The 25,051-nt window shown below is 40.8% G+C and overlaps 1 protein-coding gene across 18 annotated transcripts in view; it reads right to left on the bottom strand.

Annotated features, from left to right (window-relative positions):
• The window catches only part of RAD51B (RAD51 paralog B), a 689,205-nt gene that overhangs the window by 334,949 nt on the left and 329,205 nt on the right, over positions 1-25,051 (bottom strand). For all 18 annotated transcript variants that reach the window (XM_075065388.1, XM_032774777.2, XM_032774772.2 and 15 more), the window contains one exon: positions 1,248-1,344. In XM_075065388.1, coding sequence (XP_074921489.1) covers positions 1,248-1,344 — 97 coding nt within the window. The remainder of the gene's footprint in view (positions 1-1,247; positions 1,345-25,051) is intronic.

Here is a 25,051-nt window from a genome sequence, read left to right as displayed (position 1 = left end):
CACTGATGGGCCCACACTGGGCTACAAGTATGAACTCTAGCCCGGTTCTGTTTTCTCTTTAGTAATATCCCCTTTGCATGTCTCTTACAGGATGGGGAACTGTGTGAGAACTGGTATAAGAGAGTAGCTGACCCAGACCCACCAGAAAGGTGCAGCAAAGAAGAAAAGTGAAAACCACCTTACCATATCCTGCCAAGTTGCAAATTTGATATAAGGTCAGCAATACTGTTTGAGGAACCCACTAGAGGGAAAACCTTGCTTACCACAGCAGAGTGGGGCTTCTGACACAACTGAACTCTAAATAGGGAACTTCTCTACAGTTTTCTGCAGCATGTATATGGCCCAAGTATTCTTTCAATAGCTAGATGCTGCAGTTACCATACAAGATGGTGACCGAGTTTGAATTCTTACTTGGAGTTACCTTTTCTTCTCACTGATAGATACACTGAGAAGTTAACTCTCTTATTATTGCATGAAAATGTGTAATTATTGCTCCAATTTCTTTGGAAAATACAATACCCTGAAATTAGCACAGAAAGAAAATGCAGTATTATAATAAAGGTGTTACAAGGCACACCACACTTTTATAGTATCAATGTAATATTGAGATCTGCAGTTTGAGTCACTGTACTTGAAGTATGATTACTGTATAGTCCAGGGGACACAAATGAAAGTTTATCTTTTTCTGATTTGTAGCAAGGTGTTTCTCTTTTGATTGCTAATAATTACAATCAATGAACAGGAACATAGGATTTACCATATCAGATCAAGCCAGTGTCTATTCAGTTTCTTGCCTCTCACAATGGTCTCAGAGATACTAGTGCACATAGCTAATTATGCATCAGCGATACCACAGAGGAAAATACTATAGAACTGGACACTGAAAATTTCTTTGTGGCCCCTAGTAAACATAGTCTTTTGGTTAACATGGGTGACATTCTCCCTTAAATGATGAAAGTTACAAAGAAATTTAAGTATCAGAGGGGTAGCCGTGTTAGTCTGGATCTGTAAAAGCAGCAAAGAGTCCTGTGGCACCTTACAGACTAACAGACGTATTGGAGCATGAGCTTTCGTGGGTGAATACCCACTTAGTCAGATGCAAGAATGTTTTTCAACTCCGACTATACTTTATGCTAAACTTGATAAACCCAATCCCATGTGTTCCCAAATATCAACAAGAGACTGCAAGTGATAGTGGGGATTTGCATTAGCATCAAGCTTCAGCTGTGATAAAATGGAGCTCCTACCTTCAGACAGGGACAAGTCATCAGCTGGAGACACCAAGTCGGCCTGGATATCAAGGCCATTGCTCAGCCGTGTGGTAATCTGATTTGTCAAGATGACCTGCAAACAGGAGGAAAAATGAATTATTATAGCTACTGGAGGACAGGTAGCAGCCCAGATGAGAACTAGAACATACAAAGACAAACAGACAACTCCACATTTTGACCTTCATCAAGTTCATTTCTCCTGGAAAATTTGAAGATACTTGCAGTAACTCGTCAAAGGGATATTGTAAAAAGCACAACAAACTGAGGAGACTTTTCAAGTTAGTCAAAGATAAAAATATTATCCACCTTGTATATCTATACTGCCTTTTTTCAAGAGCGACTGTAATGGGATCCTGGTCTCAGAGAGAGCCCCCTGTGAATAGAAGTGGTATTGCAGAGATTCTATTGCCTGTCATTCTGTGATCCAGCCAGGTCACCTTTCAAGTTCAGTGACCTTTCAGGGTAACAAAAGTCGAAGTGAAAATCCAAACAAATGATCCTTCTCCCCTTCTTGGGCTATGCTGAAGTTCCCTGCCCTTCACCCTTACTCCTGAACCCTGCAGAGTTCTTCTTTGCTCCTGCAGCTGAGCATTGCCACCTAAGACTCTCCTCTTGGAGGCTCTTTTCCTCCTAGTAGGTATCCCACTGCCACCCTATATATTTGCATGTGGCCTCTGCACTCTCTAGTTCTGACTGAGACCAGGAGCAGAAGTGCTGAAATACAACACCATGAGAAAAGCTCTTGTCGTCATATTTCCACATTGACCAGAGGTAGGCAGCACTCTAGATCTCACAAGGTAGCCTGTTTTCATAAGGTTTCCTGGCATGTTTTACTGATTCAAGAGGTTTCAATAAATAATAAATAATAAATAATAATAATAATAATAATAAAATGTAGCACTTATCTAGTATTATACAAATATTAATTCCTTGCTGAGGGATGAACCATCAGCAGTATAAATTCAAACCTCAGTTATTTTTTTCTAATGAGAGACAGAAATAAACTAGTACAAACATATAATGCCAACTGTACAGGGAGACTGAGTGGATAAGCGTGGATCTATTGCAGTGTAATCATTTGGTGGTAATGTAAGTGATTATCATTTCCCCAGAATTACCAATAATTGATACCCACTCTTGGAGTCTAAGAAAAGCTATAGGCATGGGTCTAAGGGCCCAAATCTGCTAATAGTTGCACATGTAAGTAACCCGACTCCATGCATACTCCCATTGAAGTTACTGGACCAGAACCAGGAGGGGGATGCGACCAGGTGACATTTTGCCTGGAAAGTGAGACAAAGACTGGAGGAGGAGAAATGGGCATGTCGGAGGCCAGCAGAAGAGTCAAGTTCAGTCTGCTGTGGGGGACTCAAGCAAGGGGGGAGTCCAGGCGTCTGGCCCAGAATTCTCCCAAGATGGACTTGGCTGAAAGTCACTGATTTCTGTGCTAACAAGTTCTGTTCTACGTTTTGTTCCTGTCAATTAAGAAACCTTCCATTTTACACACTGGCTGAGAGTCCCAGCTGACTGCGGAGTTGGGGTGCAGGGCCCTTTGACTTCCCTATTAGCCCCGCCTGGGCAGGGCCGGCACAACCCATTAGGCGACCTAGGTAGTCGCCTAGGGCGCTAACATTTGGGGGGTGGTGACTGCAGCGATCGGATGTTCAGCTCCCGCGGTCATCGTTGGTATTTCGGGGGCTGGATCTTCTGCCGCCTAGGGCGCCAAAAAGGCTGCCAGTGCTCCTGTGCCCAGGCTGGACTCGCTGCAGGAAGGGCACGGTGTGAAAAGGGATGCTGCATGCTCTGAGATCAGACCCAAGAAGGCCGAAACTATGTAAGCTTCTTGCCCTGGCAACAGTGTGAGGCATGCTACACCAGAGTCCTGACTGGCTTCATACAGAGCAGCTCCAGAGCATCGGCCTGGTGCCTCCATGACAGGCTCATCGTGAAAGTTTATTACAAAAGAGAAACCCCAGAATTCAGGTTTTTGAGGTAACAATCTGGTACACAGCACTAATGTCACTAGCATCATAAAAACCTCAGCACAGAGCGTGTACCTCAGATACCAATTGAAAATAAGCTATTCAAGGGGGTGGAAGAGTCAGGCACCTAGAAAACAGTTTTGTGGTTAAACCTCGATTCAAATGATAAGGTAGAGCCCAACGCACAAGCCTGATAGAAGCTTCTAGAAAACTCTGAGTAAACAGAGGCAGATTTAAACGGAGGGATAGAATAGATTTCACATCAACATTATACAGTGTGAAAGGGAAACTGCAATGATTAGTTGTAATACCTTAAATTAAATAAATATTTGCTATATGTATATATGCATTCTGGTGTGGTACAATGTTTTTATTGGCACAAGTTTGCACTGACCACATTACTCATAAGTTTCAAAGGCACTCATGAGTGATGCAGTCAACCCAAACATGGGCCAAGATAAACAAAATATGATCGCTCAGTATAAAGTTTATGTCATACAACTGAGAGAAAAGCTACTGTATTTAAGATTTTTTAAAAAAAAAACACCTAGAGATACCATATTTCATATCCCCTCCCCCGCTTCCAATGGACTCTACAGGCTTCAAACTGAGAGACAACTAGAAATTGCATAACTGGACTCTGTACCTTTCAGGTTGGTCAGCTCTCCCCACATCAGGGAACCTTGTGGCACTGGTTTGGATGGAGGATTGTAATCCTCTTCACCCTTCGCTTTAAAAAACCAGCCATACCTCTGATTATCATCTTCTATGGGACTAGAGTGCACTTTCTCTTTGAATAGATCATCAGGGACATTCCCCATTTAAGCATCTGTAAAGTGACTGTAAAAATGGCACATTTTTACTCAGCTACTGTGGCCGATTCAGGATGACAACTAAGCATGTGCTCAAGTTCCACTGACTTCAGTGGTAGTTGAGCAAGTGCTTAAATAGTGCCCTGAGTAAGGATGCTTTTTTGGGGGCTGGAGGCCCATGTGTATTCAGAAAGCTTATTTCTGTGAAAAAAATTAGGTGACACTATTCGTTAGTCCTCTTGGCCCAACAGAGCTGGGAGACACAGCTAGATTCTACTCTAGTTCAAGCATAAATTAACAGAATTGGTAATTAAGTACCAAATATAGCACCAAATTCTGCTTCAGTTACACTTGTGCAACTCCACTCCCTGAAACGTCTACCCTCAATTATAGCTGTGTATCTCTAATGTTATCAACCAGTAGTACAATTCTGGGTCCCCAGCTTCCCCAGTTGAACCTGATTTTTAAGGTTGTTGAGTATCCTCTGCTCTCCTTGGCTTAAATTGGAATTGTGGGTGCTCAGCAACGGGTGCAACCAGGCCCAAAGTGTCTCATGCTGGGCAGCAAAAAAAATGAGGACATTTCTGAAAATGCAGGGCTTCAAATATAGACTCACAAGTTTAATACAAAACTCTAAATAATGTACCTATATATAACTATCTACTGGATATAGTTAAAAAATTTTACATTTCTAAAATAGGATTTTGGTACAGCAGAACATCCCATTTGTAAATAGCAGCAACACATCTCCCAGGGTCCCTCAGCATACAGGCACATCTAATTCATCAGCCAGAATGCCACCCCTACTTTACTCTGATGTCAGCAGGCCACAAGTATTAAATTCCTTCAATGTCTTCGTCGCCAGCTTTAAAGGTGCACTTCATCTTTACCTCCTGATCCACATAAATGGCTCACTAGCAGCTGCTGAGCCTCACAAACAGGTGCATGAGGGAGTCATCACAGCCTGAGAGGAAGAAGAGATTCAGATAGACTAAGGAAGGGTGGTGAGACACGGCCATGTGATTTCCCAGTGGAGTGCTGCACTTACAGGTAGGGAGGGACTCACATAGTACTTCAGACAGGTCCCACAAAACCTAGAGCTGGCCTGACTTTAAGGTCCAATATCTCACAAATCACCAGGGATAAATATAAGGGCTGTATACACACAGAAAGCTGGAAAGGTCAGGATAGCCATCTTTCATCTGTTACATCTCTTGCCTGAAAGATGTCATCTCTAATTACGCAGTGCTTCCTGATAACATGCTGGAGCATTGATCCAGAACTTATTTAGTGGAGGGAAGTGCCTTCAATTGAGTCACCATGTAACTTTCTGAAATTTTCCTTGGAGATCTCCATCCAAGTATTGACCACATTTTACTCTGCTTAGTTCATGAAACTTGCCAGGATCACAGTCCAGTGGGTAAAGAAAGAGTCAGTCCTTTCTGTTGTGGGCTCTCCTAACACATAATGGACTTCAGACCATGCAGCCCTGGCTTCAATTTAAGAGGCACAACTCAGCTCACTAGTCCATTATCTTCCAACAGAGCTTTCAACAGTAAGAGTTCTGTTATGCAACATTTTAGCGCATGAGAGATCCTATTGTCTGGTATCAATTAACCCAACAAAGCTCTCTCTCATTCTTATTAGAGTAATCATTACAGAGTAAAGGAACAGGAAACACCACCTTCCCTCCTTCAGCCCCAGCTAACCCTGAACATCTGCAATAGGTAGAGGGTTGTGTTATAGTTTTCTGTTCCCTGTTCATGGTAAAATCAATATGAGGGGCTTCCCCAGCCAATGACTGTACATGAATAGAAGACACCCTCTGCAACTAAAACTAAACTAAAAAGGTCAGTTAGATAGGTCAATGCTGCTGGAAACTTGTCTCACTTTCCTGCTGAGTTCAGTGAACCACTGCCCCTTAACCTTTGAGTATGGCCAATTTTGACCAGTATGGCTAACAGTTTAACAAATGAAAATTTGCAGTCCAGAGGCTGCAAAACATGATAAGATTGCAAATACTATTGAAAAGTTTATTTAGATCTATTCAAATGTCAGAACTACTTCTTGGAAAAGTTTGAACTCCTTAATATCTTACAATACTTTGCAATTAGTTTCTCCCATAAGAAAGCTAAGTATTAGTAGCAGCATATTAGCATTAGCATTTAAGCTCCTTGGGGTATGATCCACATCTTCCTTCCTGCTGTATCTGTAAAGAACTATGAACAACTAAGGTGTTACAGAAATAATTAACAATCCTGTATTACAGATAGGGCGTAGAACTGATAAATGAAATTGTTTTTAATTGTTCACTTTATTAATGTAACTTCTGTTCACCATTCACTACACTTGCCTGCATTGTAACTTCTGTTCACTGTTTGATTTTGTATTTCATATGACTTGGCATTGTGCCTCTCTCATACAACTTTGTATTAGAAAATTGGTAGAAAACTTTGTATCAAATGTCATATCCTAAGGATAGTAATAGTTAAATGAAAGAAACATGTGCCTTTTGGTAGAAGTAGAATAAGATCTCCCCTCCCACTCTGTAATCAATTGCCCATTGACTGAAATGAGGTGTGAATGATGAGGCTTGGAAGACACCCACCTCCAGACAGCTAAAAGTTGAAAGAGGGAATGGAAGCCAGAGCAAAGGACATACAACTTGTCAGATGGGCCCATAAAGAAAAGCAGACATATTGACGACTCAGGGATTGAAGCAAGCACCTTCTTTAGAAAACGCCTCTTTGAGCAGCATTGGGACAACACCCAAAAAAAAAGCAGCACAAAGACCAACGGCACAAGACCAACGGACACAGACCAGATTTTGATCTGGTCTGGATTTGCATAAGAGGGAAGCTGCTATAAATACGGGTGTCTTGCAGAAGGACCTGGGTTCGTCTTGTCACCACTGAAGCATCGATCCGGATCGGCAGAAGCCCGGCTCCACCTCCCCATCTCTAACTCACCTGCCCAGTTCAGTTAAGGGGAGAAACTATGTTGGTAACAACAGCCCGACGGAGTGTGTTTGTGTCTGTGTGTGTGTGTGTGAATGCATGACTGTAATGTATCATATGCATATGATAGAGTATTAATTAATACCTGTATTACTAATAAATGTGGCGTTTTGCCTTAATCCCCCTGAAAAGATCCCGTATAGTACTTTGAGTACAACAAGGGAAACTGAGGGACAGCAAGGGCAAAATCTTCAAACATGGGTGCTTAAAGTAAGGTATTTAAGAAATATTTAGGCTTCTAAATCATTTGCCTGCTTTTCAGAGGTGCTGCCACTGTACACAGGAACATAGGGGATCAAGCCCCCAAAAGCGTAGCCCTATCCTGGATGGATCTTACCTACCTGTAAGAGATACCTGAAGTACACAACAATCTTTTATGCTTTGGCAACACTTGTACAGCTCATAATGCCAACAAAAGCTCCCACAATTTAACTGTCTTGGCTGATGTTCTGGGAACCCGTCAGAAAAATCAAAAGACATTTTTAGGTGCCTAAGCTGAAGGACCCAAGTTTGAAAATGCTGGCCTTAATGAACAGCCTTTGTAAGTGTAAAGCCTCTGCAGAGCCTGGGAGTGAGTTGGCCTAGGAACTGAAATATGACTGCTTTGACATGGAAGAATAAGCAAGCTATTTTTTGTTTGGTTATTTATACAGTATAATTCCTCAAGTACTCCTCCTGCCCTCCCAAGGACCACACTGAAACTACTAAATCTGACTTTGTCATCCTTGTAAATGCAGTAAAGTAAATAAGTCATTCTCTGTAAACTTGTGGTCTCAGCCTCCTTGTTGGTTTATTGCAAAATTAAAGGGAGTTCAGTACAGAGCCATCAATCAGTAACCAGTGGAGGTATAAAGCCTTTTGGAATGTACTGAGAAGGGCGGAAAAACCCTCTCATGAAATGGCTGTTTGTTAAGAGAACAGAGTAAAATTTCCCATTTGACATGCAGCATCATTTAGGAAAGCTCTTATTAAAGGCTTCCTGTTGAGCTGGAAGAGCAAACACAAAAACGCAAACAAAAATCCAGAACCACTCTGTCCTTCACTAACGCATGTTCTTTGTGTTTTTTTACTGCACTTCAGCAGTGCAGTCAGAGATCAAGCAGTACAAGTGACAGTCAGTCTCGAAGGGTAGGATGCTGACTCAGCATGCTGAGGAAGGGGGACACAAGCTTTTTTTAATCCCCAACATTTCAATGTTGTCCCTATCGATGAGATCTGAGTTTAACTTTCTCCATTCCTGTCACTAAAGAGGCACCTCTCTCTTGTCCTAGAGCAAGGAGCTTTTAATATGCCACATTCAAGTATAGACCGTACTGTTTATAATGGACTTAAACAATGATGACTATTGTCTAGGTTCTAGTGGAAGGAATGTGCACAAAGCAGGAAAGGAAACAGCACAAAGCCAGATGGGAGCGGCACTGGGGTTACAAATGGAAAGATAGAGTGGTGACAAAGCTGAGGTGGGGCACAGTTCATAGACTGATGAGAACTTCAGCCCTCCAGCAGCAACCTGTTACAGCATTTTTTGATTGTGATGATGACTAGCATCAGCCTCTGCACAAGGGGAGCAGTTGTATCCCAGCTAGCACAGGTAGTTGGAGAAAGGAGATACTTACTAACGACACAGAATTCAGACCAGACACTGGATTAGCATTTCCTTCAGCTCCAGCCTCTCTTCAGGTAGAATCAGGATTAGTAGCCACTCGCCACAAAGACTGTTGAAAAGTTGTCCATGACCTCAGAGAGACTTACTGTAAATCACCACATTAGCAGCCTTTCAAAAAAAAAAAAATCAGCACCTTCTGTGGAATGAAGGAGTAAGGGACATAGAAAGAGATAAGCTGGAGTTGAAGTATCAGAACAACCAAGCAATATCAGAGTTTTACTAAAAGAACTCAAGGGCTCAGAGTTGTGATGATGGCATGTCATGGTGCCACAGGGGAAACCAGGTTTATGTGACCAACAGCTTCTACCATTAGAAAGACTAGGTGGGTGAGGTAATATATTTTATTGGACCAACTTCTGTTGGTGAAAGAGAGACGTGTTTGAGCTTACACCGAGTTCATCTTCACCTGTTCTTCAGCCTCTACCTTTACGATAGAGTTTAGGTATCTCAGAGGAAGTGTGTTTGGGGCAGAACTGTCCTAGGGAATCAGGTCCAAATGCATGTGCACTTACAAAAATAGGGTTTTATGTCCTTCATATTCTCAGGACATTTAAAATCTCTCTTGGCTCATATGAATCAAATACACAATGAAAACGCAGATTTTCACCCCGCCCAAACCCAAAGCAAAAAAAGACTTTCACCACAACAACTCATTTCCTTTCTCCCAGGTGTCCATCTAGTCTCATGTCTAACCTCTGGCCAGCCCCACTAGCTTATTGAGAGGGAGCTGGCTACCATACCCAAACAGTGTCACCACCAATCTTGAAATTCAAAGGACAATCTCAGTTTTTATGACATGGTACTGAATTTTCACGAGATAACTTTGTATCTCTGCATCTCGACACTATATTACTGTGATGGCATAGTGTCCCAGTGCAATTACAGGAGCCACCATCTAAATATTACACAAAAAATAAAAAAATAAGAATAACCAGCCCAGGCAGATCATCAGTCAAAACTAGAGAACTAGACTGAAGGGTAAGCCCCTGAAGTCAATGGACTAATCAGATACTCAAAATTAAGCATGTGCTTTAGTGCTTTGCTTAATCAAGGCCCAAGTTAGAAAGGGCTTTATACAGCAATGCTTTTATGTGCTGTATTGACAGACAGTGTAGATCACAGAGGAAAGTGACAAGGGTCCTTTACTCCTATCCTAAGGAGCAGAAAAGCTGCCATGTTCTGCAACTGTTGCAGTCACCATATGAGTTTAAAGGAAAGCCTGATAAACAATGCATTAGAGCAGTTTTACCTAAATGCGACAAAGGCATGCGTAACTCTGGTGAGGCCCACATTTGAGGGAAGTGGGTGGATGTTTTTAGATGTGACAATTGAAAACACTGAAAAAGCTGGGGCTGCCATTCTGAGAGCTGACAAGAGAGTTACCTTCAAATTCCAAACCTGCCTCCCCAGAAATGGGTATAATTCTCTGAATTTTAGGCATCCACAAACCAACAAAAACCAACTCAAATGTTTCCTCTCCTCCTCCATGCGAGCACCACCCATCTTGTCTGAGCTGAGTTTTATCTCTGTGTGTTTTCAGCTGCGTCTCATCAAGATAAAAAATGTTGATTAGACAGTCCAATAGTTGAGAAACAATGCATAACGAGTAACTTCTAGAGGAATTGTACTGACACAGTGGAGCTCTTACATTCAGGGCACTTTGCCCAAGGCTGCTGGGGGAAACTCATCTTATTAGACTTCTATGATGGAAGCTGAACTCCTACTTTGCTACTACCTCTCATCCACCCAAGATCCTCTGCTCTTCTCCTCCAGTAGGGCAATTCATAGTGGCACAGGCTACTTAGAGCCACTGGATTTCACTGGGTATAAATAGGATAGGGAAGAAACCAGGGAACTTTTCAGAAACAAAACACCCAAATGGCCACTGTATATTAGCTCCAATTTATTCTGTTTTATACAGGAAAAGTACAGAGTTGTGCAATTCCATTCCAAAAGCCTGCTGGAGAGGCAGAGACTGGCTGCAAGTCTGTGCCAAGTGCTTAAAAATAATCACAAAAATTAATAAAAGTCCCACAGGAAGGAAAAAAACAAAACAAAACACAAAAATGTGCCGTTGTCAGGCAGCTACATGTCTTCAAGTTGAAACAACTACCACCCAGAGACAGCCCAAGGTCTTTTGCCTTTCCTCTTCTCTGAGCAAGGAACGCAGCCAACACAAATGTAACCTTCCAAATCTAGGCTCTGGCACCCCTTCATTGTGCTTCTCAGAAAGACCTATGTGCCTGGACAAGCTTCACATTCAACACTCTGTGCTTCTGCAGCCTGTACAGACCTGTTGCAGAGAAATGCGCAAGACATTCCCCCAAGGGCCAGGTGGCTCAGGCTGCCAACCTGCTTTTACACCCTGCCAGTCTCCCAGAGCTCTGGGTTAGTTTGAAGCGACCTTCCCACCCCTCTAGAAATCTTTGCAGAAGGGCACAGCTTTCTGTATGGAGCTCTTTCCTTTGCAGTTTTGGAACTACAATAAGGCAACTGATTTTGGCCAGGTTGGAGAGGAGAAGCCAGCAGTAGGCAATTCTACTCTAAAGCCAATTGTTTGACCAAAATCTGCTTCATTTTCAAATAAGTAAAAATCATATGGCAGGTTTATTGGGGAGTTTGTGGTGAATGTACAATTTCCTTAGCAAAAGCCTATGCTTACAAATCACCCTTAAACCATCCCTCATTCCAAACAAGTACCTTTGTTTTGGAAGACTGAAGAGGAGATTGGTAGCAAAGTTGTAACCTATCAACTCTAGGTCATCAGTTCCAATACAGCTCAGGTTAGTAGTGACTAGACAATGTTATCTTTGATGAGGGGAGATCTAGACATGGCTGCTTCCATGGTTCATGTTTGGCAAAAAACAGTGTGACTTTTTTCCCAATTTATTTCATGTGATTCTGCACCCCCAAAAAATTCACTTTTTTGTGCAATTTCAGACTAGAAATGTTCACACTGAAACGTTAAAAACGAACTTGAAAAGTCACGTTTGCTTCAATATTCACTCTGCTAATTTTCACCAGTGGGTTGGTTTGCCAATTAGAGACTTCATGCTCTGGTTCAGAGGTTCTCAGGACAAATTTTTTGGTGGTCTCAGAGTGCAGTCACCAGCTCTTGTTGATGGCCGCTTTCACACTTTTTCCTAAAATACTTAATTAGCTTCCATTATGGGCCTCTGGATTATTGCAAAGCTGATACACAATGTACTGTATTCTTATCTGACTCTGAGAAGTATGTGGGAAAGACACTTCCTATCATAACACACACATAGGACCAGAAAGGTGGAGCACAGATGGTATGGACCAGAATTAGAATGGCTTAATTCACCTCTGTAACTCCCTGATTCTGGGCTACTCTGGGGAACAATAAGGCCTCTGGTATAAGTCAGAGCAGCCTTCAGGACTACTCTAATTTATGGCAGCTTTACTCAACTGCCTATCGACAACTTCTCCTTATGCCCCATTGTCCCTCAGCATTCTCCAATGCCAGGGAATGCAAGGGGAACAGTGTAGAGTTATATACACTGGACTTAGCTGCTCCTGTGCTGTAGGCATACTCCTAGTGGACAGTCCACACCCATTTACAGTCAGTGTTTGCTACTGTAGCAGTGAAAAGAAGGTACCTGAATCTGGCCCAGGGACTAGTTTTGATATGAGTAACCTTGTACTATACATATGAGCACACTCATCAGGTCAGCTTTGAGGTAGGAAACTTGGAAGAGGAGTTGGCAGGACTAGCACAGTCTCATCTTGTGGCAGAATGTCACACTGTGCACGTGCAGTTTCCAAAATTCACAAACTGCATACAATCTGTTGTACAATCTGAGGGAAGTGATAGATGAACAGCTGACTAGCAACTCTCCCCACTTGGATTCACAGACTTAGACAATTAAATGAATCTAATGACAAAGTATGCACCACGCCGTACTCCCAACAAAGCTTCTACCACCATTCAATCCCTCTTTTTGTATCCTGAGTCTGCTGGGTTGAGGTTCTCCAAGTTTCTGTGACAGGCAGCAGAACTCAGATAACTGCAGAGATGTTTATTCTTCCCTATGCAGTACTGCTCTGTGCTCCTCCAAGCTGAAGTGGGCACCTACTATAATATTAATAAATACTTGATTGTTCTTTACATTGTTTTACTATTAATGTGTCCTCACAGCCTCCCTAAAGTACAGTAGTTAAGTCCTATTTAATCTACAAATGATGTTATGGATTCCAGGGTGCTTTTCATAATAGAGGCTTTCCACAGTGTCCTTGACAGAGGTTTCTTCTCCCTCTCCCACTACGCTACAGTGCCTGCTGCCCTCCATTGAAAAGTGAATGAATTTTAGGGATGAGAGAATTTAGTTCTGTATGTATATACAGTGGTTACCCATAAAAACTTGCTAGTTGCCCTAAACAGCTAAGTAACATGATTTCAACATTTCTAGTATTCCCCACATTAAATATAGGGAAGAACAGGGAATTTTGCAAAACTACTCTGTATTTATTTAAGGTAAGAGTACATCTGTATAGCCTTTTGGGGATCCATTGGGGGTGAAAGACACTGTATAAAAGTATGATTATCCCATCAAAACACCAACGATTTCCACAAAATGCAGAGAAACTTATGAACAAACCAAGAGCTGCACAAGTGAATACAGCATCAGTCAGTGCAATCAGGCCCATCTGGAGAAACAGTGTTTCTCTCTGGTAACCTCAAAGTATTGCAAACACTTCAGCCACCATCAGCTGGAAAGGATGGAAGATTTAACTCATCCAGTAATAATTAGTTGTTGAATAAATATATTCTATCCAAAACCACTGTCAGTTTTGCCTCTCTTTATTCTCACGCTCAGAAATGTATGTGGAAGGAAATGAGAAGGAATAGCTGTCAATCATTTGTATTGTGTATATGCCATATATGTGTACCACCCCATATCCTGGTAACTGGCCTAGTGAATGGTGGAAAGCAATAGACATGGTAAGTCTTTTGATGTACTTTCACATGCTATTCTCATAAGCACCTAGTGGGGCCCTGCAGGAGTCAGTCCTGGGTCAGACTCTAGTCAACATTTTTATTAATGATTTGGATAATGCAGTGGAGGGTATGCTTATAAAATGATACCAAGCTAGTAGAAAGAGGAGCTGCAAACACTTTGGTGCACAGGATTAGAATGCAAAACAACCTTGACAAACTGGATAATTGGTTTGAAATCAACAAGCTGAAATTCAATAAAGACAACTATAAAGCACTACATGTAAGAAAGAAAAATAAAATGCAAACTACAAAATGGGAAATACTGGCAATACTGTTGAAAAGGATCTGGGGGTTATAGTGGATCACAAATTGAATCAGAATCAATAATGTGATGCAGTTGCAAAAAAGACAAATACCATTCTCAGGTGTATTAACAGGAATGTCTTAGGTAAGATATGAGAGATAATTGTCCTGCTCTGATCATGACTGGCGAGGCCTCAGCTCTTGTATTGTGTTCATGTTTGAATGCCACACTTGAGGAAAGATGTGGAGACATTGGAGAAAGTCCAGAGGAGAGCAACAAAAATGACAAAAGGTTTAGAAAACTTGTTATAGAAGGAAAGGTTTAAAAAAGACTGAGCATTCATAGTCCTGAGGAAAGAAGACTGAGGGAAGGCCTGATAACAGTATTCAAATATGTTAAGGACTGTTATAAAGAGGATGAGGAAATCAATTGTTCTCCATGTCCATGCTCAGTTAAAACAAGAAGTAATGAGTTTATAATCTGCAGCGAGGGAGCTTAAGTTAGATATTAAGAAAAACTTTCTAACTATAAGGGTAATTAAACTCTGGAATGGATTTCCAGTGGAGGTTCTGGAATCCCCATCACTGAAGGTTTTTAAGAACAGGTTGGACAAACACCTGCCAGGGATGGTCTAGGTTGGTCCTGCCTCAGCTCAAGGAGCTGGATTTGATGACCCTGAGGTTCCCTTCCAGCCCTATATTTCTATGATCCTAGTGTGCTGATATCCATGCACTGCATTGCATTTATCATACCTTTGTCACTCTGACAACTATTCCATCTCTGCCAGAACTACTTATAATATTCCAGACCTCTCAGGAGCTTCATTCACCATTTAACAAAAATTAACTTACAAGATGTTTCCGTAACTTCCTCAAAATATGAAATTCCCCACTCCACTCCAAGTATCAGTGGTGCAAAGGCCAGGCAATATTCAGTCCAGCACCACTGACATACCCAATATTGTGTAATCTATTAGGGCTGGGAATGGGAACTTTATACCACTGGAACAGAGAAATTCTTAAACTCTCCACTGGGATAACTTGCATTACTTCCAGCCTAGATATCAAAGTCCCTATAATATAAAGTTGCACTATTTTTGTGCAAAGAAAAATTGTTCAGATATTTTTTTCACTGCTTCCAAAGCTTGTACAGTTGGATGGTGATAACTAAGACAGTTGCCTTTGTAAGCAGAAGGATATTAATTTTAAAGTTTCAATACAATTTTAAAAACCCTGTAAAACATTCCTAAAAGCTCTTTTCCTGCAAAATGTGTGTCATATACAGAACGTGTGCTGATGTGGTGTGGGGTGAAGATTTTATTTTCACTTGTGTGAGATGATTAGCTCCATCATTTGTGCATAATGTGTCCGTCCCAACTCCCCTAAAAAACACCCAACCTATTGTAACTGCACCACCACATGCACTATATGCTGCATATAACACACACAGAGGTATATAGCTGGACAGCTCATAAAAAAGCAGAAGACAGACCTGAGTATATATGATTCCTTAACAAGCATGTCTTATATGATATTACCCAGAGGGAAAACAAAAGTGGCCAAGTTTCCTTTCCTGACAGAAACAAAAAAATTGTCTTGCTGATTAAGCTATTCTGGAGTTTCATCAGAGGCATTCTCTTGGGGTTCTGCGGTTTATTTCTAACTCCATTATTAAGAATCACAGTCAGTTAGTGCTTTCCCAATAACACTGGAGCTTATGTTTCTTTTAAAAATGACAACCTTCTATTTAACTCAACTGTCCTAGCAGACAACTAGTCCTTACTCTGGAAATGTAAATTACCCCAAACCTCTGAAACTTAGAGCTCAAAATGGAAAGTGAACTTAGAAAAATGCAGAGAGCCATTTTTGTGCTGAGAATGCAGCATGACACTTTTTCTTTTGGTTTTCCTCTTTCATAATAAAATAAAAATAGCATTTGAGATTGTCTGAGAAATAGTTCAGAATCATAAAAGAAGAAGTGCACTAGCTACCTTCTCACCCCTAGAGGTGACCCCTACAGCTGCTTCAGTAATATATGGATGAAGGACAGTGTGGGTGAAAAGCTTGCATGGCCACTGCCTGTACTGCACCTGGAGGATACCCAAGGGACGACACGCTGCAGAGCTGTTTGAGCCAACATTTCACTAGACTATGTTAAATTCAATTGAAAAGTTGCTAACAGTGAAATATATACAAAGAACTTGATTCAAAGTCCTCTAAGTTAATGGGAGTCAATCCACTGACTTCCAGGAGAGGGGTCTACAGGAATGATTAGTCTGTTCAACTGACATATTAAGAACTAACGTATAGTGACTGAAAAGAACGTAAACCTTATCACCTTTATTCAGTACAACACATACCTCTCTGAATACATACTACAGTAAGTTTGGGGTCATGAGCTCTGGTAAAGTAACTATGTTGCTGCAGTGGTAGGGATGCTATCCTTTAGGGTAACATTTTGTGATGGTGCTAGATGTAGGATATTTCAGAATTCCAAAGGGAATGCTCACTGGGAATTAAATTTATAAGGCCAAGTTCTGCTCTGACTCTAATGGGGTTGCACAGGGTAAACATCAGAGCAGAATATCACCTATTGACACTCTGGCTGCATATCTTACTAACTATGTATAATGGCAGCAGTAAAATATGTCTGGCATTTCCTTGTTAATAGGCTAGGCTTTTGCAGAGTTGTAGGACTGAATGCTCAAGGCTGCTATCAGCGTATTATACAATTTCTTTTGTTTGATGCAAATTTGACAGGATAGTGCTTTTTCATTGGCCTCCACTTCATTTGCTTACTCCAAAGTCTTCCTCACAAAATCACAACAGTTAGATTCAATTTGCAGTCTCCACTCAGGACAGGCCCAGCACTGGACTAGCAAGAGACACTGTACAAGCAAGAGACACTGTACATTACCACCGAGGTCCATTGGTTAAGTTTTGTGAGGATGCAGGAGTAGAAAAGTAAATTATGTTGTAAATCAGGAGTACTGAAGTGCACTGGTGGACCTTCATAGAGCTCCCATGACTGGAACAGCAAGTTGTGCTAGCTGCCAGGAGGAATGTAGTGTGTTGACAAAGATGTGTGGGAACCCAGCAGTGAGACGGAAAAGGCTGCCACAGGTCAGGATTCAGGCATATTGGCAGAGATGTGTAGGAACCCAGCACTGGAATAGTAAAGGGAAGCTGCAGGTCAGGACTGAGATGTATGGGCAGACAGATACAAGTCATCAGCACTGAAATAAAGGGAGTGCTGAGAGTTTAGTGGAGTGTATTAGCAGAGCAGTATGTATAACAACTTGAACAGCAGCTGCCTGCCGACATCTGAGTCTAGCTAACGTTTATCATGAAAACTACATTCACATCAAATATTTAGCTATGTGCTAATTTTGCAAAATGCCTTGTGTGATATAAGCATTGCAATTTCTGCAGGCATAATGGCAATTGCAATATATGCTTCAAGCTATGCTGTCTGTTTTCCTGAGATCATCAAAACAAGAATCAACTAGAAAACTGTTTGTTGGAATTAATAACACTGAAAAATCCCCTTAGCCATTGGCTACTCCCCAGGATTATTAAGGATAACCAATTGATTGTAGTTTGTTTTACTTTTTGCCTGCAAACATTGCCACATTTTGAACAAACCTGACCTGCATAGTAACTGTATATGTAGCGATCAAAGAGATATATGTAAATTTATAAGCACAAGGAAACAGAGAGGGAAGTTTGCTATTTTATCTTTAACCCACCTATCTAGGAGAACATTTGATATGTATCTTACTACAGAATTTAGGCCAAGATAAACAGAATAGCTGATGTGCTGGGGAAAACATGTTGTTATTCTTTTTTAAAATTACTCAGTTTGTATTTCATAATAAACCAGGTTAATCCTAGCTCTTACTCCACAGATTTAAAGGAAGTTAACCAAGGAAATGTTTGTCTTTCTCTGCCTTCATTCTTTATTCCTAAAGACATTTGCAAGGAAAGATAATCTTTGGTTAAGAGTTCATCTTCTCCTACTCCTGAGTCTTCACCTGAAGCCATAATCTAGTAGTGACAGGCGCAATCTTGGAGTCAGAACTCCTGGTTCTAATTCTAGTTCTGACCTTGAGCAGCTGTAGCACCATTTAAATTTTGTGCCTTGGTTTCCCAAGCAGGGATAATACCTACCATACAGGAGTAATGTGAGGCTTAACAGTTGATGTTTTCAAAGTACTTTGAAATCTTTGGGTGAAAAGTCCTGTACAAGGAGAAATTACTCTTGTAATCCCCTCAACACAGTTGATGTGGAGGTGTTTTTTGTAATTTAAGCAATAGTATCCCAGTACTGTATGTTCTGTGGATGTAGCCGCATGCCTTTAAGTAGTGCAGACGGAAGTTCTTAACATTTTTCCCCACTCCTTGTAATGTGCAGCATAGACTCGGTACCACTACTGCATGTACTGGGGTTGGGAAGGGAAAATGGAGAAAAATTGCCTTTGGCTTTGTACCTCTCTGCTTTCGGATGTGCATATGGCTGTGAAATGTTAGTTCCTTATTAAAATAATATTAGGGTTTTTTTAATGTAAGTTTTAGCTTGTGGTTCTAGCTTGGTGAATTCCATCTGTGGTTCTCTTGTGGAGGGTGTTTCAGAGAAGTGTCAACCCTTTTGCAAGGCAGGGAGGACTTTGGGAGTTCCAGGGTGGTGAAAGTTATGAAACAACAAGAACCAGTGCGAGGTATAATAGCTAGAAGAAGTGAGGGTGGCCTATAACTAAGAGCAGGGCAGAGAGGCATGATTCCTGGTTTCGAGTCTCAGCTCTGTCACTGATTTATTGTGTGATCCTGTGAAAGTCGTATATTTTACTTGTAAAATGCAGACAATAGTTACCTATCTTCCAGGGTCCTGAAGACTAAAATGGGCCAGATTTTGACCTCACACCAGTTTTATAGCTATCAGACTAGTTAAGGAATCAATTGCAGATAGTGGGGGTAGTGTGGGAGAAGACTACATCTCATTGCAGAGAGAGAGAGAGGGAAAAAAATCTGGTATTTAAGAGAGACGAGCCCAAATCACAACATCAGACCAAAACACCCTGGAAGGCTGCGGGAAGCTTAGATTCAGACGTGAACTTTGGCTGACCTCTTTAATAGGCTGAACCAAAATGTCAGAGGAGAGCTTTTCCAAAGTTTGGATGTTTGAATCGAGATCTAAAATCTGTGGCTTGGGGCCTCTTTATAAGTATTTTGAGCAGTGCAGGGAATATTGATGCAGAAATTGATGCAACTGGGGGGCCTAGTTTAAGGAGGATCCTGAAAGCTAGGAGGGAGATTTTGCACTGGACTGTTAAATGGACAGGAAGCCAGTGGAGCCTCATCATCTGGAAACATGAACATGTCCTACCTGCAAAGAAACCAGCTGTTACATCTTGTAAAGACTGAACTTACATTCTGAGAGACCACGGCAGCCAAAGATAGGAGATGCAGGGAAGTATGTTAGCACTCATTTACAAATCCCTATTACAATCTGGTTGTTTCAGAAAATATGTTCTGCTGCTCAGGACAACTGGTGTCAAACATAAATGGGAACAGCAGAATGAGCAGACCTCTGTTCAATTAATACAGCACTTCTAGGACAAGACGGGTCATCAGGCCCTATTGCTGGATCCACAGAAAGTGCATTGAGTCCTCCTTACACTGTAAGTAACATGGCACTAAATAAAACATTTGTTCTCTGCAAGAAGCCATTTCTCCCCAAAGTACTGATCTGTTAAACTTGATGAAAGTGTGCCTGTTATGGGCAGTAAAATAGCATGGCATGAGGCCACCAAAGAGGTCTATGACTGACTGTCTAACAGTCACCAAGAGGATTATGAAGGATTTCAAAGTATGGTAAGCTGAAAGCTAATGAGAAAAAAAAAAAAGCACCAAGAATAGATCTGGGCCCAAACCAATGATCTAAATGTCCTTGAACTTGCAGGAAGTTTGGCTCTCATTTAGTAAAGATTTGAGACTGTAGAGTTCTTCCACTGCATGAGAGATAGGAAAACACCCTGCTTGGCATTATCTTCCAGATGTATATTTGACTGAGGAATTTTTAAGTTAAACTGCGTTTTATCGAAGGCTAGTTAGGCTAAGTGAAACTAGATAACTGTTCTATCATCTTATAACAGATGCAGTTTCCAATCTGAGGCAGATGAAACAATTAGTGATGATATCTGAAGTGTACATAATTTCTGGATAATTAACGACGATCTGTGGGTCCCTTGGCTGCTCCTCAGGGCATCCTCCTCCTCCCAACTAGTCATATATTCCCAAGAAATATCATGCATGTAATTGAATGTGCCTTAATTGTTTCCTTTGTCTGAAAAAGAAACTGAGGGCACTTTGACTACCTGAATGAATCTGTTCAGTTTCACTGTCTCTTTTGCAAGTGCCTCTGCTTAAACACTATTGTATAATTTACAGTACATGCTCCCCCACTAATCAAACTCTTACAGCGGCAAAGGCTGTCAGGTCTGAGCACAGAAATGGAAGCCAAAGACTCAGGAGTTCAAATTATGCCATTGACCCCCTCTGAGATCTTGGTACTTAGTCTCTCAGTGCCTCAGTCTGTGTATCTGTAAAATAGGGCTAATGCTTACTTCACAACACTCCTATGTGGTAAGCAAATGCTGAGTAATACCATGTCCCTATACCCCCATTGTCACAGTACACAAGAGAGGACTGTCTTGTATTTTCTATCAGACAGAACAAAACAAACACTGCTGTTACAAACCTCTCCTAAGTCAAAGAATTGCATGCTGTATGCAATCCCTAAAATGTGATTTTATTGCTGTTATAAACTGAAAATTACAAGGATTGTATTAATGTTGCTGTATTTTCAGCTGGTGTGTACTAGGTATTTCTAGAACATTAATGCCTTGTACATTAGCCAGATTATGTTAATTGTCTCTCAGTATTCCCGTTAGCCTGTAATTATAAACAATGGGCAAAGAAAAGTTAATCCATAACCAAAACATTTTAATGAGGAGCACCAAAGAAATGTATACAGCTCCATTAGTTCTTGCCAGCTTGCGACTGCTGACATGAGGATAAGTTTAACATGGAGCATTGTCATGTGGTTTGTGACAGAGGATCATTTCAGAAAATTTACTGGACTAAAAAATCCCCCATAAGATACCATCAGTTCTGAATGACTTATAAATTGAGTAAGAACAGAACACAAGCCAACTGTCTACCTAAGGCATCTTTTTATTTGTATTTCTTCGTGTAAAAACATTATTTGATAGGTCAATTTTTGAAAAGCTCATATACGATGATACTGTAGTAGTCCTATTTCCTGTTCCCCGGATCATTTTGGGAAAGGAATGCATTCTTTTCCAGCAACTCTTTTCTTCCAGCACAGCCACGTAAAGTCTCAAGTCTGACTGCTATTCAGGCAGCCAGAACAACTTAGGTCAGCCTGAATTGGGATGTTTTCCTCTAGAAGCTCTCTTGATTTGAATCCAGAGCGGTCAGCTAGGAGACAACAACTTCTTCCTCACATGGGGAAAGGGTGTTGTTTAACTGTCCCCTTCCCATGTAAGGAGAGAGCTGGGGACAGGGAACTGGGGCTAGTATAGTGCAAAGCTCAGATGTTTCAGTTCAGAGGACACCTGGCAAACTTTTCCTTAGTTTTAGTCTGTGTTGCTTTGTGCCCTCTGGATTTCTCTAAGAGTTCCATTAAATGAAGCTGGAAAACTCAGCTAAAACCAAGGTTTTGCCTGGTTTTGGGTTGAGACTATATATCAGATAGCTTTGGAACAAAAACAGACATAACCCTTCTTCCTCCAAACAATCTTTAGCACACCATGCTGTATCCTTTTGTGTCTTTTGGGGTAACCTGCAACCTTCTCCCACATTTGATGTCTTTGGGGGACAACCAGTAGCTCTTTCTTCTCACTACATCTGGCATCTTGGGGGTTCAGCTGATAGGTCCTTTAACTCCCCACAAATTCCTCATAAACTTAATCTGTGAAGCAGGCAGTTCATCCCCAACCTCATTCTTCAGTGTAACTGGGATACAGTCTTCTGTTTCCTGGGTTTACTGCTTCTCTATTGCCACTGCTGGGGGTGCCCTAGAAAGTGGTGTCTTGTAATGTGAGGGAGGTAATCTAACATCTCTGTGCCTCAGTTTCGAAGTCTGTAAGGCAGATATAATAGTTCCTACCTTGAGAACTTCTGATGAAAGATGGGCTAGTAGGACAAAGTATTATCATCATGTTTTCATCAGGTTCACCACATTTATTTTGTGTGTGCTTTGATAATCATATCGAAACATGACCAGAACCATGTTTACAAGGAGTCCTTCAGACAGAGTATGTTTAATTGCAACTGTCCTTCCTCTATTACGCAAGGATACAAACCTTTTTATCATTTTTGAATGGCTATGCAGTCTTTGTGTGGCTACAGTGTTGAGGTATATTCTTATACTCTTTGTATTTCTTGTCACTCTTGTAAGACAACTAGGAAAAAGGTTTAGGCTCAGTCATGGCTGTTTGTATGCTGTCTCTAAATCTTAGCTTATAGATGGTGTCAGCTGTTTTAATTTAGGACCCATGGTGCTTTGGTGGGGGAGGAGTGTGTGCGCTTTTTTTCATCTGACATAACAGGGTCACAGACTAATTCTAACTGAGGAATTAATTACATAACGGAAAGGGCTCCAAAATGGAAGTGTGTTGTAATTAAGCCCCCAATGCTGTTGAATTTGTAGTGCAAACAGGCCTAATTGCAGCAGGCTAACTTTACCTACATTAAGTGATACGCTGCAGTGCTGTCAAGTTGAATGATTTTATAGTGAATCTCATGATATCTGGTGGTTTTCTTGAAGCCCAGCTCCTGAACTCATTTGATGATGTGAGAATCTCAGCTTTCCTTTAACAAAAAAAAAAAAAAAAAAAAAAAAAAAGTCTCTACTTCTGGTGGCAGAGAAGAGCTGGAAAATGTGAACTCTCAAGACTCTAACTGGAAGGCAAATAAAATACCTCCAAATTTATTTATTTAAAAAAATCTCATCTTTAAGAGAGTCTTGTGACTTTTGGTGGCCTGCATCATGATTTTTGAATACTTGGATTTAGCAATTCTTTGTTAGGTCTCACATGGAAAAGAAGGAGATAGTCCCAATCAGTGTCTTTCAACTCTGCTTTAATGTCTTCAAAGAGCTGTGATGTATAAGCAGAATGGGAGAGAGTGTGACCAAAAAAGCCTTTGACTTGTTTACTCATACACAGAACCTCCTTTGCTTCTCTGGGTCTCCAGAAGATGTTATTGTGCAAGTTTACAGCAGAACTAACAACTAGATCTACCTTTCTACCTGCCATTTTCATTTCTGGCAGGAATGTTCCTGAATCCAAATCCAGGTAAATAACATGCTCAGAGGGGCTCAGGAACCCATTGTACTTTGAGAATTTGAGCCACTGTGATAACTCTAGATATTGCTGAGTAGAGATAGGCCTGAGCCATGAAATTCAGATCTGTCTCTCTCTAGATTTATCCCCCAAGAATTTTGTGCAGACCTAAAGAATGATACAACTGCAAGGTAACCAATGGGGGAAATGAAACAAGGCATTTCTTTCTTCTGTATATCGCTTTACTCCATAAATGTGTATATTTTCTTCTTTTCAGCAATTCGTCTGACTACATCTACTTCCAGGGCATGCAACCAAGACTGGGAAACGAATCTTTAAAATCCATTTGGATTGACAAGTTAATAAATTATTTATATAACATTCAAAGCAAAGATCAAACCAGGGCCTCCCTCCTCCAGAAATATCATCTCATATAAAATTTTTCACCTCAGACTTCAGAAATGAAAAGGAAGCCACATACTTTTCCACAAGCACCAGTATAGATCAAAGAAAGTATCTAACAACGGACTGTTCTAAGACTTTGACCTGATACAATAGACATTGTCAAGCACGTTTGACCTGTAAGGTTTATAAATATTTCTAAAACGCAAACATCAAAAGGGATGCAAACATAACCAAAGACTCTGATTCAGGAAAGCACTCCTATTCTGGAAAGTATGCATATGCTTAATTTTAAGCATTTGCTTATGATCAATTGACTTCAATGGGCTTTAGTGCTTTCTTGAATCAGGGCCAGCATGAGTTTTCTTAGAAATTCAAATGGATGTTAATAGTACATTTTGGGCAGTATTCACACAGCTTTACTTAATACTTGCAATACTGAAGGGACTGTTAGAAAACAAAATACTGTGGGCAGAGATTGAATCTCCCTGTATGCGTAGATTGCACCTAACATATTAAGAGCCCTCCTGGATCGCAAATAATGCATAAAATAAAACAACAGCTGAAATGTACTGGGGACATGTGGAGACCACAGAAATTATTTCTGATAATTAAAAGCAGTTAAATTAAATTAATTAATAAGGAGTTAAATTAAAATAGGCATATTGTCAAAAAATAAATATTATAAATGTCTGTATACCAATGTGAAAAGCTTGATAGCAACAAATTATCAAACTAGAACACTTGGCAACAGAATAGACATTTACATAATCGACATTACTGAGAATAACAAAAGTCAATATCATACGACAATGCCTGGCTGTAAACTATAAAGGAAGGACAGATAAGGTCTCAGAGGTAGTAGAGTAGCATTAAACCTAAATAATTCCATATAATCTATGGATATACAGAGTGTAAGCGGAAGATATCACAGTGGAATCTTCATTAACATAAATCCAAGTAATTAGAATACAAATATACTACTGGTCTGCAACTCAGGAAAAGGATGTCGAGTGCACAATGTTGAGGAAGATCAAAGAGGCAAGTAAGTCTAACACCATAGTAATTACGAGTGACTTAACTTCCCATATATGAACCGGTCAAATGTCAAACAGGACAAGGTTTTAAGATGCAATTTCTCAAGATCTTAAATGATTGCCTTTCTGGAATAGCTAGAGCACAAGAGGTTCTTCCTCTACTCAGTCCTAAGAAATTCAGAGAAGCTGAGTCACTATAGTTGTGCCACTAGGTAAGTGACCACAATTCC

The sequence above is a fragment of the Chelonoidis abingdonii genome, chromosome 4, assembly GCF_003597395.2.
Source record: "Chelonoidis abingdonii isolate Lonesome George chromosome 4, CheloAbing_2.0, whole genome shotgun sequence".
In the NCBI taxonomy this organism is placed as follows: domain Eukaryota; kingdom Metazoa; phylum Chordata; order Testudines; family Testudinidae; genus Chelonoidis; species Chelonoidis abingdonii.
This window is presented reverse-complemented; position numbering and strand designations above follow the sequence as displayed.